Raw genomic sequence first — 17,155 nt, forward strand, 5'->3', positions numbered from 1 at the left:
TAACTCTGATGCTCTTGAAAGTGTACACTCTTCGGATGATGAAGGAGGCAAAAAACATGAGCGATTTCCAGAGTTCAATGAGAAAACTGATATGAAGAATCCCACTCTTACACTCGGGCTTGTTTTCAGGAATCATGTCCAATTCAAGCGAGGTGTCATCATGTACTCCCTAGTGAATGGATATGGAGAAATCCATTTTCCTAGGAATGAGAAATTGAAAGTCGTAGCAAAGTGTGCAAAAGGGTGCCCTTGGAAGTGTTGTGCTGGAAAAATGTATGGTTCGAACAGCACACAGATCAATACCATACTTGATGAACACACATATGGGAGAACTTGGGCAAACAAGAACACAAAGTCCCCTTTGCTGACTGATTTGTACATGGACAGGATAAAACTGAATCCCACATGGTCTGTGGATTCTTTTTTGGCAATTGTCAAATCAGAGTGGAATCACGGTTGTACAAAGAGGAAGGCTTACATGGCTTTAGATAAGGCTTTAAAGATCATTGAGGGAAAACATGCAGAGCAGTACACAAAGTTGTGGGACTTTGCTGAGGAAGTGAAGAAGACTAACCCTGGAAGCACAGTGAAGGTGAAGTTGGATAGAGGGAGGTTCCAAAGGATATATGTGTGCTTGGGGGCTTGTAAAAAGGGGTTTAAGTCAGGGTGCAGACCATTGATAGGATTAGATGGGTGTCATTTAAAGAGTGTATATGGAGGTCAACTACTTTGTGTTGTTGGCATTGACCCAAATGATGAAACATGGGTTATAGCGTATGCAGTTGTAGAAATGGAGAATAAGTCCAGTTGGATTTGGTTCTTAGAGTTATTAGCCGTTGATGTTGGGATTGTCAATCAAAGGGGATGGACATTTATCAGTGATCAGCAAAAGGGGTTAATTCCAACCTTTAAAAAAGTCCTCCCTAATTCCCACCACATATTTTGTATGAGACATCTGCATACCGACTTCAGAAATCTGTTCAAAGGGAAAACATTGAAGGATGCTTTGTGGTCAGTAGCCAGAACAACAACAGTTCCTTACTTCAAAAAAGCAATGGAGAATCTGAAGAAGCTCGATGAAAAGCTCTACGATTGGTTGGTGAAGTTGCCTGCACATCATTGGAGCAAGTCCCATTTTGAAACACATCTCAAGTGTGACATGTTGCTGAACAATCTCTGTGACAGTTTCAATGCTGTCATACTTATACCGAGACAACAACCTATTATCACCATGTTGCTCTTTATTCATACACTCTTGATGAAGAGAATTCAGATGAGAAGGGATATAATGGCGAACAAAGTTGGAGATCTCTGTCCTAAAATCAAGAAAAAGTTGGAGGAAGCCAAAATTGAGAGTGGCAGGTGCATTGCACAATGGTCAGGGGGCTCTAAATTTCAAGTTGATGCTGGAGGGGGGGAGCAATATGTGGTTGACTTGGTTGAGAAGACCCGTTTTTGCAGAAAATATGCCTTGACAGGAATCCCATGCAACCATGCAATATCGGCCATAAATTTCAAGAAGGAAAAACCGGAGGACTATGTCAATGCTTATTATTCGAAGGCGCGGTACTTAGAGTTGTATTCTTATTTAGTAATGCCAATGAGTGAGATGTCTATGTAGGAGGAAACTGATAAACCACCAACATTGCCTCCAACATATACAAGGCAACTTGGAAGGCCGAGGAAGAAGAGAAATAAGGAAGCTGCTGAGAGGGACAATGAAGGTGAACAAACTCCCACAAACCCAACCAATAATCCTCGAGGTCTTCCTCAACCACTTAAGCTAGGAAGGCAAGGCCAAGGCACTTTGAAATGTACCATATGCAAAAAGGAAGGTCATAATGCAAGAACCCATCATAGACATCTTCCTCCAAGGGACAAACAGGTAACATTTTCTACTTTATATGATTTTTTAAATCCCTTAACATCATATTACACTCTTAATCCTTTTAACATCATTTTCTACTTTGTAGGCATCCACATCTGCTCAAGGACAAACTGCACCTAAAAAGAGGATAAGGAAAACAAAGGTAAAAACTTAACCATTTCCTTAGTTGTAATACATTTGGATTTAGTTAAAAAGCTTGCTTTGTCACGCCCCGATCCCGACATACGTCCAGGATCGACACGTGATGTCACTCAAAACTCGTATATCTCACATACCCCGTCTCAGAAATATGGCAAATCACAATTCGAGAATCAAATCGCAAAGAAATTTTTCGTTTACCTTATGACTGCATCTAACCTCCTCGTTAGACTGCTTACGTACCCTCAAATAAAGATCAAGCCATTCGTAGTTCATTAACACAAAATCAGACGTTTATTCCACTAAGTTCAAAAAGAAAACATAGCATTCCTCAATCATTTATTATAACATGATAACATGTAGTTCCTGGACTCAGGCTACATAAGCAACCCTTATGAAAACATGATTTCTCTCCCATCCAACATATAAATCATTATGTCTCATCATGATATCGCAATTCACAACATACATCATATTTAAGAACCGACGAAACACAAACCATTCTCTAACCGCACTAATTAATTAATTTCAATCTTTCCCATATCTTCTAAATTCAGACCTTATGAAATCAAAATCGAATCATGAAGACTCCCGAAGGAATCACTCAGACGTCCAACATATTTTATAACTCAATTCAAACTCAATGAAACCCAAGGTGGATACGATCCCGGACCGTCACTCAATGGAATCGGGGAGTAGAAGGGATTCCGGACCATCTCCTAACGGAATCCGAGTGGATACGATTCCGGACCATCACTCAACGGAATCGCGGAGTAGGAGGGATTCCAGACCATCTCTCAACGGAATCCAAGTGGATACGATTCCGGACCATCACTCAACGGAATCGCGGAGGGCCAACAACCATATATACAATGGCTCAAAGAAATGAGACAAGCACAAGTTACTTAATTTACAAAAGTTCAACCAAGGGAAATAAGGCACAAATACTAAATTTAGAATGAATTAACGAAATGGGAGATAAAACCATATCGAAGCAACAAATCCCCATCACCACGGGTTAACGGTCTACCACTAGTCCTCACATTTCATTACAACATGCCAAGCAAACCAATCAAACCATATTTCAATATATACATGTCAAACCTCATTTCATAAACTTAAATCAGTATTGGAAATAACAATTCAATAGAAACATATTCATAAAACCAAATCATATCCACATAGGATGATAATTACGAAAATATAATAATCACCAATATCACTTATATTAAAGTCACTCACAGAAATGATAAACCTATATCAAATCAAACCATCTACTATGTAACATTGCATAACTAGAAATAACCAAATGTTGTGCACGTAGTTTGTCTTCATAAATGGTAAAATGCCACCTATTGGTAATCACACATCTTGTTCCTTTGTGGAACAATATTTAACATGATATGAGTAATGATCCATCGGAGCTATCACTGAGATGTGAAACCATGCCAACTACACAACATTTTTTCTTAAACATAAATGTTTGGACTTCATTAATAGCAACTAGATCATAAAAAAAATCCATATTATTTGTAGCACATTCCTGCATAGCAATTACAGGAAAGCAAGACAACCTTGGAAGGAGCATGAGAATAAAACTTGATCCCACTTTTAATCCCACATGACTTGTAGAATAGCTAACTAACGTACCACCGTTGAAGGCATCCGGAAAACATAATCAAGACCAATATACATCTTTGAGGGTTGGAAATGTAGAAGTATAGTTAAACTAAAGCTGTAAGGGACTTTCCAGCATGCACTTATGTACTATTAGATTACCACATAACACAAGTATTTACAGCTCGGTGCAAAGAAAGTAGAGATGTTATTTGACGAGGTCTTGCTCGAAGGAGATAATATCAATAACCACTTCCCAATAGTGTAAAAGAGTTAATTCAATACTACCATATGTGCATCGTCATGGTGCAAAGATTGCAGCTCATGTCTCACAAATTCTATAATCTACAGAGACATTGTGATCTGGTGACAACTAAATAGAGAGCACCTCCCTTGTTGCTTCACTAATCTCCCCATGACAGCACGATAATCAACCAAAGCATTTCATCCAAATGTATGTTCTTACAGTAAATTAATAATCATAATTCTGCAGATATATAGTATCTCAAGAAATACACTTTCCAATCTTTAATTATGGGAATTCTAGTTCTTTAATTCAAAAACCACCTCTCATCCATATTGAAGCATGCCAATTTGAAATAACAAAACTCATTGAAAAAAAATCAAAATAACAGAACCAAAGCAATCCAAATCCAATGACAAGAAACCAAAGTGGAAAACCTTATCCCAATAATCTGAACTCGGAAAGCTAGAAACTATAGATACCATGCTGCTGAAGCTGGATCAAGAACTCGTTTGGTTTCTCCTTGAACCCAAAAACCCAAGGCTGAGACTTGATAAATGATGGGGGTATCACTATCACCTTATCAGTGAACAAAACAAAGCAAATCGAAAATGATAGTGGTTGGAGAAGTTGAGTTTAGGTAGGAAAATAGGAAGAGAGTAGAAGACCGCAGGCCCCCCTGCACTCGTCCACACCCTTCTCCGATTCGTCCCCCTTCTTTTCCCTCCTTGATTTGCAGCTCGTCTCCTTTCTCCCCTTTCTCCTTGGTCCCCTTTTCCCCTTAAGATGGCCGATCCTTTCATCCCAAAAAAGGGTTTGGGCCACTTCTACCAATAATTTCCACAATCTATAGTTTCACAACTTCAAAAGTTCGTAACTATACCGTTATAATTCGGACTCGCAAACGGCTTTCTTCTATGCGCTCATGGCTTCGAGACCTATTTGAAAACGTTACTTGTGACCTCAAAAGGTCAACGAGTAAATAATAACTTTCCAAACTTCACTCTTTGTAACTAGTTTATTTGAAATCTAATTTCAAATAAACTAATATAAATTCTCGAAAAATAATATAAAATCTCAATAATACAAATACGTAGATTATAATAGTGAAATCAGGAAATGGGATTTCACATGCTTGGTCTCTAAATGAACTTTGGATTTAGGCATCACAATCAGTAGCTGAATCACCTAGAAGCACCAAGCAGAGAAAGACCAAGCAATCCACTAACTGAATCATCCAAAGGCACCAAGCACAAAAATACCAACCAACCCAGCCACAACCATGTTTTTTGCACAGATGGTTGTTTTTTGTAAAGGAATTGTAAAGTTTGAACAGGTTTTATGCATCCAATAGGTCTTTTGTGGATTGAATGGATGATGTAGCAGGTTTTATGAATTCAGTAGGTTTTTGTAATGTTGGTTGGAGATGCTAGATGAATTTTGTTAGTTTTTTGAACAGGTTTAACAATTTATGGATAAGTAAGCAGGTTTTATGCTTAATTTGGTCTATTTCATATTTTTCTTGCAAATGATGAGTAGTTTGTGCTTAAATACACTTGTTTTGCTGTTGTTGTGGTTATATCATTATTTTTGGGTGAGATTTTTCAAATTTGAGGTCAAGGATGATATAATATGTGCTTAAAATGGTATATCATAGGTTTTTTTTTTTTGACGAGAAAATTCAAAATTCAAATTACCAAAAAGAAAAAACCAAATATATTTTTTGACGTGGATGCCATTTGGCGGGAAAACATTGGGTGTGGTGCCACGTGGAATCCATCTGGGCGAGGAACTGGGTCCCAAATCATGCCATGTCAACATTTAACAGACCAATTCATGGACAAGCTAACAAAGGTATAACATCGGACCAAATTCTAAAGATGAGGTATGACATTGTCAATTTTAAAAGATGAGGTATGAAAATGTCGTGACGCTAATAGATGAGGTAGTTTTTTGTACTTTACCTTTATTTTTATATAGATAGGTTTTGGTATATAAAATTAGTTTGATTAAATTTTTTTTTTTTTGAACAATAAATTAGTTTGATTAATTAGTATAAAATAATTTATTTATATAAGGGCAATTTAGTAATCAAGCTAGTTTTAATTTCAATTCCAATGAATTGTTAACAATTTATATGAAACCAATATCATTCTTTTTCGATTCCAAACAGTTTTAGTAAACAACTTCAACAGGAATCTGATTGTGCTTCTACCTCATTCCAATTCTTTTTCAACCCAATTCCTCCTCAATTTAATTCTTCTTAACCTGATTATGGATGAGTAAACGCGTCCTCAAACAGATACAAACACTACTCTACATTTACATTCCAGATGATATTTTTGAATTTTGTCTTTTCTTTAATGAATAAGAGCGGGAAAAATCAAATTTGGAAGAAAAAGAGTTTCACTTTTTCTTATTAGTTTTGTTTCGTATCCTTCGACTTGTATCTTGTGGTGGAACTTGCCACGTGTCCTTTTGATATGGTGGTAGTTGAACCAGTGACACATTTAATATCCAACTTACTCCCGCCGACATTTTCCCACCTCCATTAAACCCTCGTAAATCCCCCAAAACCTCCACAACCACCATGCTCACCCTCACTTCTCTCCTCCTGCGCCCCGCCCGCCACTTCGTCAAACCCCTATCCACCGGAACCGCCTCCACCGCCACCACTCCTCCGCCTCCTCTCACCGTCCCCCTCTCTCACCCCATCTACCTCGTATGGTCCGCCAACACCTCCCTCGGCAAAACCCTAGTCTCCACCGGCCTCGCCGCCTCCTCTCTCCTCTCCAGTCGCCACCCCCGCCGCCGCTCTTTCCTCTATCTCAAGCCCATCCAAACCGGCTACCCGGCCGACTCCGACTCCCATTTCGTCTTCTCCAAACTCACCTCCCTCGCCCCCCGCCGCTCTCCCCACCTCTCTCTCCTCGCCTCCAATCACGTTCTCAAGGCCTCTGCCTCCGCCGCCAGCTCCATCTTAGCCCCCCAAATTCTGCCAAATCACGGAAAGGGCATGTGTGATTTGGACTGGTGTGAAGAGAGCAGGGTTGATGGTGGCAATTCTGGGAATGCACCAAATTCGGAGCTGGTTTGTAAGACAATGTACGCTTGGGGAGACCCTGTCTCACCGCACTTAGCGGCTGAGAGAGAAAGCGGTGCGGTGGAGGACTCGACCTTGCTCGAATTGCTGCAGAGGTGTTTGGACATTGGGGTTGGAAAGGAGAAAATGGATTCTTTCTGTGTGGTTGAGACCGCTGGTGGGGTTGCTAGTCCAGGGCCTTCTGGATCGCTTCAATGTGACTTGTACAGGTACTTCAAATTCGTAGTTGATAACATATGCTCTGTATATCCTTGTTATTGTTATTCTTAATCAGTCAAATCATAAATGTGAGAACTTGGTGCATGTTTGCAGACCTTTCCGTTTACCTGCAATTCTTGTTGGAGATGGACGGCTAGGTGGTATTTCCGGAACCATTTCAGCTTATGAAACTTTGAAACTCAGAGGTTATGATGTTGTTGCTGTTGTTCTTGAGGATCATGGCCTTGTAAATGAGGTTCCGTTAGCATCATATTTTCGAAACAGGTAATCTGATTATTTTTTTATTTATTTTTATAGTGGCTATATACTGGTCTGTATGTACCTATATGTCAATATGTGGACATAAATACGCAAACATGGCTCGCATATTTGCATTTCATTGTCTTTGAACGGATATGATAATTATGTTTTTGATGTCAGACGTGTTTAATATCCTTCTACTCATGTAAAAATCCAGATATGGTAACTGTTATAATTTTTTTTAGTGTTCCAGTACTTGTGCTGCCGCCTATTCCACAAGACTTGTCAGATGACCTTGTGGAATGGTATGACGATACTCAGAATGTATTTGATTCGCTGATGGAAATAATGCTATTAGCCCACTCTGAACGAATCAAGAGATTGCATAACATGCCGAAAAGGGCTGTAGATGTTTTTTGGTGGCCATTTACTCAGCACACATTTATACCAGAAGGAGATGTTACAGTGATTGATTCACGCTGTGGTGAAAACTTTTCAGTCTTCAAGGTTTGTGTATGTGGCTTCACAAATTACCAATGAAGGCAGAATATGTCATGCTTGACTGTTTGTTGTTTCTTCCTAGGTGATAATTATAATCGACTCTTTCCTAGCATGCCTACCTAACTTTTGTTTTATTTCATCTTAGGCTCGGAATGATGATGTTATGATTCAACAATTTGACGCATGTGCAAGTTGGTGGACTCAGGGACCCGATGCTACTTTACAGGTCATCTTTATAAATATCTTTCTGTTAAATGTTTTCACTGGGACTCGATTTCAATCTAGATAATTGGTGGTCAGACTTTGACATAGCTCACAATCATCGTGCAAATTTATAATTTCCAAATCCTTGATTGTGTCATTCCTGGAATGGATGCCTATGATAGTATGCATCTTGTATGTTTATTATGCTGTTGCCCATTTGCATCGTTGTTGATTCATTCACTGTCTTTTTGCTTAGACTATTTATAATGTTGTCCATTCGCACCTTTTGGTCTATCCAACTGGTGTTGAACCCTCTCATTGAGAGCAGAGATTTTCTGTTATTAGTTTTTGGCTTCCATATGGATGGTCAGGACAAAGACTGTTCCCCCTGTGTTCACACTTTTCAATCTTTCTTGGGTTTTTTCGTTTCTTTGTGTTTTTAGTTTTGGAAGTTATATCTCATCGACACTGATTGTGCCTCCCGGTTGTTTCAATAAATTTATTAATAGAAGTACCAAACAATAATATGGAATGCCTGAAGTTTTTTAATCTGGTTTTTGTTTAGGTGGTTTCAGACTGAGCTTGCAAGGGATATGGGTTATGCAGCTGCAAGATTTGGGCATGTGATGTTTCCTGAGAATGTTTATGAGCCAGCCTTAGAATGTGCTGAACTTTTGCTTGAAGGTGTTGGAAAAGGTTGTTACGGTGTCGCTTTTATTCCTTTTATTTCTTTTCTTGTACGCTGTTTTCTGTATTCTTAAAACATACTTGTTCTAACTTTTCAGTGCTTTATTATTTGGGTAATGAATCTTTTATTTGAGTATTATTTGTGGTACATGCGGAATCAAAGTTTGTTTTAAAATATCTTAAATATGTCATCTATATTCTATCTATTTTCCTTATTTTTTCTACATTTGCGTATATGTGACTGATGACCATTTATGCAGGTTGGGCTTCTCGAACATATTTTTCGGATAATGGATCGACAGCAATTGAGATTGCATTGAAGATGGCGTTCCGTAAATTCTCTTATGAACATGGAATTCTTTTAGATCATCTCAAGGATAACTCAGCTGAGAGACATCCGGAGCTTGTGGTGGGTCACATTAATTCTTCTCTTCATCTGCATAACCACTGTCTTTATCAGAGTAGACAAGTACTTCTAATGTGTGATTTCTAACTTGATAAAAGCTCTGTTCCCTGAAACCAGTAAAAGAAACAGTTCTGTTGGTTAAAAAAGTCCTAAGCTTCTCTGCCTGGCGCACATGGTTATTCAACCTTTGTATCTGTACTGAAAAACTAATAATCTATTAACACAGTTGTAAAATAACATACTCCAATTCCAGCTTGGCATACTACTTGGATAGTGAAGTATACTCAATGAGTATCAGGTATTTTTTAATAGATAGCATCAAATATCTCTATCCAAAAAATATTTTACATTAGCAATGAACTAAGAAAGTGTGCACTTTCAGAAATTTTCTGATTGAGGCTTGATGTGAACACCTACCTCTAAGCCAGCATTAACTAAGCAGTCTTCTAGGCATTATTGGTTTAACATAATTTGTGGAACATGTGTTATGATGTGAATCAACTAATGCACAACTGCATTGTGGTGAGTGAATCAAATTTTGTTGGACTATCCCTTTCGTTAATTGACTTGGGAGTAAGAATAATAATATGTCCATCTTTCCTAGTGTTAGCTTGACCGTATTTATATCTTTTGCAGCATAATTTGAGTTTTCAGTATTTTCTTTAACAATAATAGAAAGGGTTGAGAAGACAAATGGTAGTGAGAGCACACTATTTTGGCAAAATTTATAAATTTGGTACCCCATAGAGTCGAAACTTTGAAGGATATTCTGAATTCAATGTTCTTCTCTCCCCTGTTTCACGTTTACAGATAAATTAACCTTTACCTGCTGTATGTTTATTTATTTTTATTTGTGATTGGTATGCTACCTTTTGCGCAGGTAGGATTCATTGCCTTGCCTATTGTATTGATCCATTAATGTGATGTAATTTTGGAGTTATGGTGAGAATTTTCTTCAATTCTGTTGACCTAGGAGTTGTATATTTCAGGTCCTTGCTCTGAGAGGATCTTATCATGGCGATACTTTGGGTGCTATGGAAGCACAGGCACCATCATCTTATACAGGCTTTCTCCAACAACCATGGTATGGGATGTTCTGTTGCAAGCAACATTACTACAATTCTTCAAAATCAATAAATGGTATTCTTGACTGTCTATCATTCATTCTCTTGCAAGACGTGTAAATATCAGGTATATATTCATATGTAAGAATCAGACATCAATGCCATAAGGAGGGCATTGCGATTTCGTCACGTTGATCATTTATTTCTTGATTCCAGAGTTGTGTCTAGGAATGTAGCCAGATATTAGCATTATAGAAGAACCTTTTTTATCATCAAACCTTCTCAAGATTTATATGTTTTACCTGCAGGTATAATGGAAGAGGTTTTTTTCTTGATCCTCCCACAATCTTTTTGTACAACAATATGTGGAGCCTTTCGCTACCTAAAGGGTTGGATTCTCAGATTTTGGATCTTAAAAATTTGAGTAAGAGACCTTTCTTGTCACGGTTAACCTATTATATTCAGACCTGTTAATTCGGTTACAATTTCTGACATTTTGTTGGCACGTCTACAGCCTTTTGTTCCCGTAATAATGTTTTCGACAAGAGCAGGGACAAGTCAGATATTGCTGCTCTTTATTCAACACACATATCAGAACAGTTATCAAAGTTCCCTGAATCAAAAGGGTTAATTGGATCTTTGATTATTGAACCAGGCAAGGTTACTCATATCAGTAACTTTATTCCGATATCTGATTGGATGTGATTACTGTTTTTTATTTCTTTCTTTATCAGTCAGGTGATATATTTAATAATGTCTCTAATATTTGGATGGGCAATGAAATTTCACTTCACTCCTAAGATGAAATATAGTTAATTATGAATTCCCAAGCCCGACCTTCATTTACTGAATCTGCACCTGTTTTTGGTTTTTTTTTTTTTTTTTTTTTGAGCATTGTCGCTTCTGAGCTACCACTTGTTTTTCATCTTTGAGATGTCTTACATTTGAAGTTCTTTTATTGGGCTTTCTTCTAGTCTATAAAGTGAGCACAGCTGTGTTTGGCGTCTATTGTTCGATGAGGCTGAGAATTATGACCTGAGTTAAATTTTAATAAATAAAGATTATATACCCTCAGTTGCTTTATGTCTTTCCCTTTTATATGTATTTAGCAATTTTTTCATTCTTTGTTTGGAATTGTTCTGTAGTCATACAAGCTGCCGGAGGAATGCATATGGTTGATCCACTTTTCCAGCGGGTTCTTGTAAATGAGTGCCGGACTAGAAATATTCCCATTATCTTTGATGAGGTATTCACTGGTTTCTGGCGGCTAGGAACAGAGGTTCGACTCTCTTTGTTGCATTTCATGCTCTCCTTAAAAAGTTTCTATATGTTTTATTTAATTGATTGGGAAAGTTACTTTTGTTTTACAGTCCGCAGCAGAATTACTATGTTGTTTTCCAGATATTGCATGCTTCGGGAAGTTGCTGACTGGTGGGACCGTGCCCTTGGCTGCCACATTAGCTACAAATGCCGTATTTGACTCATTTATTGGAGACTCAAAGGTAATTTATTACGGTGTACTGCCTTGTATGAGAAGCACTTAATTTTATTTTGCAACTTGGTTTGATTGTATATGTTATTATACATTTGTTTAGCATTATTCACTCTAAAGACAAATCATGAATAAACAGTTAATATTGGCCAGTATAACAGCCTTCTGAAGATAAATTATAATTTTATTGGTTACATTGGAGGGAATCAGACCCTTGACCTATAACCCATTATCCACTCTCTCCGTCACCACTTGGGTTAACCCCCAAGTTTTTAATGGAATTTGTTGTCTCTATTTTAATATTTTGGACCTACATTTGGTGTTATGCATAGACTAAGAAGCCCCTGCTGTTGATTTTATAGCTAAAGGCCCTTCTGCATGGACACTCGTATTCTGCACATGCCATCGGGTGCACAGCAGCTGCTAAATCCATAAGATGGTTTAAGGATTCGCAGAGAAATCCTAATATCACGTCCAAAGGAAGCTTGCTTAGCGAGGTATGTCTAATATCTTTTACTTGTGCTTGTGTCGCACTTGTATGATACAAAATACAAAAGGGGTAACTTAATGTTTTTTCATTACTGGGATTTAGTTAATTATGAGACTAAAAAAGGGCTTTACATGAGTACGGTCATTAAATGATTCCATATTTTAACATGGTGGTACTGGATCCTAAATTATTAACTGCTGAAACTGTTTATATTAAATTTTACCAAAGCCCGCTGTCTTTGCTCCGTCATTGTGCGGTCTTTTATTAGCTTTGCTTCCTTTTATTTTCTTTAACCACATGGCATCACGTTCAAATGCTTGCAGTTATGGGATGAAAAGCTAGTGTACCAGATCTCTTCACATCCTGCAATTCAAAGAGTGGTTGTGTTGGGGACACTCTGTGCTGTAGAGCTTCGAGTAGAAGGCTCCAATGCTGGGTATGATCTTATTACTCCATCTTTTATATTTTATGTGGTGCCTACCATGCATATTTGTTATTTAGATTTTATTATACATGTTATACACTTGAAAAGTACGAGTTGAAATATCATGTGCATGTATTGAGTCTTTGTTTATATACTGTTATCATCACCGGTACTTTTTTGACTAAAAACTGATAGCTGATAATTAGCAGGCGGTGTAATGTTTTTTTGAACGTTGTTTGAAATGTTTTGTTCTATGGATTTTGAATAGGTATGGGTCACTCTATGCAAGCTCTCTTCTGAAGAAGCTCCGGGAAGACGGAGTTTACATGAGGGCGCTGGGACATGTCATATATCTCATGGGCGGACCCTGCACGTCTCCTAAAGTCTGCAAGCTAGTACTCGTTAAAGTTTACAGAAGACTCGAAGAACTTAGCCAAACTCAAAACAATTAAACTATCTGCAACTGAGAGTTCAAGTAATCTATCGACAACTTTCCGTTCTTGTTTGTTATTTACATTTATCTCATGTGTTGTTCTCATGCCAATTGCTTTTAGCCCTAATAATGCCTTCCCTCACCTGCTTATGAACAAGGGAGGGAATGTGACAGTTCATCTGCTTATATTTTGTATAATTTGATTGGATGGGGTAAAACAAATAAGGGAAGCAAAGTTGATGTATTCTATCATATCTTTTTATATTGTTGTTTTAGGATAAATGAGTTCTGTACTACAAATTTTACAAGGACTACTTGTTTTCGTCCTACATATTCATTCCTTATTATTTGTATATCACAGTTTGATATATGTGCAAACGTAACTCAATAAAATGAAATAAACATGAATTTGTGCACGAGTAATGTTGATATGTCCGTCGGAAGAAGCAAGGAGTCCAGGGTTTTCCTTTTGCTTCCATTTTTTTCTTCTTGTATAGTAGCATTATAGTGTGTTCCTCCATAAAAACAATACTTGGCTGCTCATGGTTTTGAAGGAGTCTTCCTCAAAACACTTGTGACCGTTTTCATGCTTATCATTAGAAACACTTCATGTTATAAATCACACTTTGAAGATCATGGTTGTTTGGTCAGTCAACTGTAGTAAATAATAAATGGTTTGTAATACTTTAATCGATTTCGTCTTTGTTTTTATATTGTTCGATGATTAAATGACTTTAAGTTTTTATTGATTTTTGTTGAGATAATCTTTACATAGTGAATATAATAAAAATGATTCTGACTGTAAGTAGAAAGTTTTGTAAAACGACCACATTGTTTTGTGTAAGAAATTCTACAGAGTTTGTGTAGAGCCAAGTTTTCTTCCCCATTATCTAGTTTCCCTTATCATCCTCCTCTTTCTACCCTTACTTTTTGATCTAGGGTTGGGCATGGGCCGGGCCGGGCCCAAATTTGGAAGAACTGGGCCTACTTGTTTTAAAATGTAACGGGCTGGGTATAGGGATTTTAAGTTCGGGAACCGGACCTAACTCGGCTCGTATCAAACGGGCCAATTTGGGACGGGTCCACAGGTCCAATAACTTTTTTTTTTTAATCTGGTTATGGGCATGCTAAGATTGAAGCAGAATGAGGTGTGGTTCCGGTGCCGATCGAAAAGGAAGAAGCTTGTAGAACCAAAGAGCAGGTTACGTCCATCATGAAAATTTTCTGTTACAAATTAACAAAAACCAGTAAATTACATGATTTCTAATGCATGGTTGATGAACTACTTAGGAAAGAAAAAAATACCTGCAAAACCCTTATCACAAAATTTTCCCAAACCCCTCAAAAACCCAAAAAAAACCCAAATTAAATTCCCCTACAAAACCATCGGGGAACCCAAATCAAAACCAATTTGGGTCTTTTTGAAAATTGGAAGAATAATCGTAGTGGGGGGCTCACCAACCTCAAGTTCTTGGTGTCGATGAACTTGTTTGATGAAGATGGTAGTCAGGTGGTGCATGACAGGGACCTCGATATATGGTAATGGTGATGGTGATCAGGTGGTGGGTGAGAGGGACCTCGTTTAGGTTAATGGTGATATGGCGGTACAGACTCAACCTGCAGATCCCTACGGTGACCCTTGTGGTAGTGAACAGTGGATAAACCTACATGCATACAATACGACGCTGGATTGAAAGCCGAGCCAACAGAATCAAAGCTGATTTGGCAAAAAGCGAAAGGAAAAGATCAAGTATCGGAGGTAGATCTGTGCTTACCTCAGGCCTCAGCCAACAATTTGCAGCCATTGATTGAAACACACCGTACAGAGATTACCAGAGACAAAGATGCGATGAGGGCTAGGAATGCGAAAATAGGGACGAAGGAAGGAGTAAAGAGACACGACCTGAGCCGCCACTTTTATCCCTCGTTTATATAAGGATCTGGATCCCCTAACGGAGATGGGACGGAGAGTCAGTCCGGGGGAGAGAGATCGAGATGGATGAGAGTCCAGAGTCAAGATGTTTGAGAGTTGAGATGGAAGAAGGTCAGTCTGGAAAAGATCGAGTCTTCGAGAAATTGAGAAGACATTTGCAGATGACTAGGAGATCAAATCTCCAGATATTGGATGGGGTAAACGGTTTGGGCCGGGGGCCCGTTTTCTTAACAATTTATACCCGCCTTGCCCCGCAACTAACATGAACCCTATCCGGCCTGCCCCGTTTCAGATTTTAAAACACTAGACCCGCCCGTACCTGCCTGTACCTGCCCCTACCCGCGGGTCCAATACCCGTTTGCCCACCCCTACTTTGAACTCCCACTAATATGTCCCAATGGTTGGACTGAGGATCTCATCCGGTTTTTCTTTGTGAGGATCATAGGAATTAATTTATGGAAAATGTTCCTCACTGGATCCTTTTCCTAGGGGATCTTAGGGATCCTGTGATCGTGACCGTTTATCGTATATTGTGCGGTCAGAAATCATTTCCAAATTTTAAAATTTTAAAATTAAATATAAATAGTACCTAACAAAAATTGACCACACAATGTACGATGAACGGTCACAATCGCGGGATCCCTAAGATCCCCTAGGAAAAGGATTTGGCAAGAATCCTATTCCTTAATTTATATTAGTCGTTTATCGTACATCGTACGGTCTGCTTTCGTTATGCATTGTTTGTGTTTAATTTTAAATAAAAAATTCAAAACGATTTCTCATTGCAGAATGACTAATGAACGAATAGGATGAACTGATGTTTAGGATTTTGAGGATTCAGATAGATTTTATTCCCAATGATTGGAGGGTGGGATGCTTATGTAGTTTGCCTACGGTGGGATTTTATATACCAATTATATCCCTCCAGTCCCCTCGTAACTGGTGCCGCCCTATAAATATCTTTTGTCAATTATGCCAAAGAGAGACACCACAACAAATTCAAAAGGTTCTTTTTCTCTTTCATCTCTTTTTTCTTTTCTTTCACGTCTCTGATTTTCTCGTTGATAACTTTTCCTTTTTTTTTTTTTTGGAACAACCAATATTATATATGCTAAGGAGTGAGAGAGTGAGGTAAGCCTTACAATTGGTCAGCCATAATAATGTGGTTCAAATTCTTCTTTGACGAAAATCAAACCTAAGACATCTCACTTACAAGTGAAAAGAAATACAAAAAAGGAAAATTAAAGACATAATAATATATATTGTTGCAGTCCTATTAGATTAGGAATGTGATTGTGTAAATCTTAGTGTATCTAGAGATATCTTGGAATATTCTCTAGGGTTAGATATTATCCTATTAGAGTTGTAATCCTATTAGGGTAAAGAATTAACCTTCCCTACTATTATAAATAAAGGCACAATGAGGTGAGATAACACACACCTCACAATTACACATTTCTCTTCTCCCTATGTGTCACATCCCCTTCTCTCTCTATGGCCTCCATAATTGTTCAGTAAATTATGCCTACAATACGTCATCAGCACACTCTTGACGCTGCACTAAAGAGAGTTTGATCTTCAATCAGGGGAATATTACATTTTAATCATTCTTTTTATGATTAATTTATTATTTTATTGAATTGATCTACATGCTATTGATTCAATATACTTTTTTTTTGTGTTGAATGTGATACAATGCATTGAAGATGCAATTCCGGCTTTCCAAGAAGGATCTTCTACAAATTCAAAGGCCTTTGTTGTTTTTTGCCATTAGGTACGCTTAAAATAAAGAAAGATATTTGAAACGACCATGAAGCATGAAAACATTCCCCATGATGCATGAACCCCCTACATTTATATTTACCTTCCAATATATTTATATTGTATATGTTCATATATTTGTCAATATATATATATACGTTTCATGCATTACGTAATTTTTGCTATGTCAAAGAATCGAAATAAATTAGAAGCAATTAGGTTTTTATTTATTTATTTATTTTTCAAACCCTAGCAAAAATCAGGAAAAAGAAAAAGAAAAAAGTGAAAAGAAAAGGGAAAACTCGGTTGAG

General features: G+C 37.8%; 2 protein-coding genes across 2 annotated transcripts; both read left to right on the forward strand.

Annotated features, from left to right (window-relative positions):
* Positions 1-271: 271 nt before the first annotated feature.
* Positions 272-1,621, forward strand: LOC137736008 (uncharacterized). Its single transcript, XM_068475358.1, has one exon. It carries the CDS (start codon positions 272-274, stop codon positions 1,619-1,621), a length of 1,350 nt encoding a protein of 449 aa, XP_068331459.1.
* Positions 1,622-6,443: 4,822 nt separating this feature from the next.
* Positions 6,444-13,566, forward strand: LOC137737579 (bifunctional dethiobiotin synthetase/7,8-diamino-pelargonic acid aminotransferase, mitochondrial). The gene is made up of 14 exons (XM_068477109.1): positions 6,444-7,199; positions 7,303-7,473; positions 7,695-7,956; positions 8,096-8,176; positions 8,730-8,850; positions 9,102-9,250; positions 10,237-10,331; positions 10,620-10,735; positions 10,826-10,966; positions 11,457-11,590; positions 11,682-11,813; positions 12,166-12,300; positions 12,617-12,729; positions 12,986-13,566. Exons 1-14 carry the CDS (start codon positions 6,478-6,480, stop codon positions 13,167-13,169), a joined length of 2,556 nt encoding a protein of 851 aa, XP_068333210.1. The 5' UTR covers positions 6,444-6,477; the 3' UTR covers positions 13,170-13,566.
* The last annotated feature ends 3,589 nt before the right edge of the window (positions 13,567-17,155 follow it).

The sequence above is a fragment of the Pyrus communis genome, chromosome 6 (assembly GCF_963583255.1).
Source record: "Pyrus communis chromosome 6, drPyrComm1.1, whole genome shotgun sequence".
NCBI lineage: Eukaryota > Viridiplantae > Streptophyta > Magnoliopsida > Rosales > Rosaceae > Pyrus > Pyrus communis.

Bases quoted from the DNA above. Each gene is read 5' to 3' on its own strand.
- LOC137736008 (XM_068475358.1), top strand. From the start codon at position 272: ATGTATGGTTCGAACAGCACACAGATCAATACCATACTTGATGAACAC.
- LOC137737579 (XM_068477109.1), top strand. From the start codon at position 6,478: ATGCTCACCCTCACTTCTCTCCTCCTGCGCCCCGCCCGCCACTTCGTC. The intron at 8,177-8,729 runs GTCATCTTTATA...AGGTGGTTTCAG, and splicing joins GACCCGATGCTACTTTACAG to ACTGAGCTTGCAAGGGATAT. The intron at 10,967-11,456 runs GCAAGGTTACTC...ATTGTTCTGTAG, and splicing joins ATCTTTGATTATTGAACCAG to TCATACAAGCTGCCGGAGGA.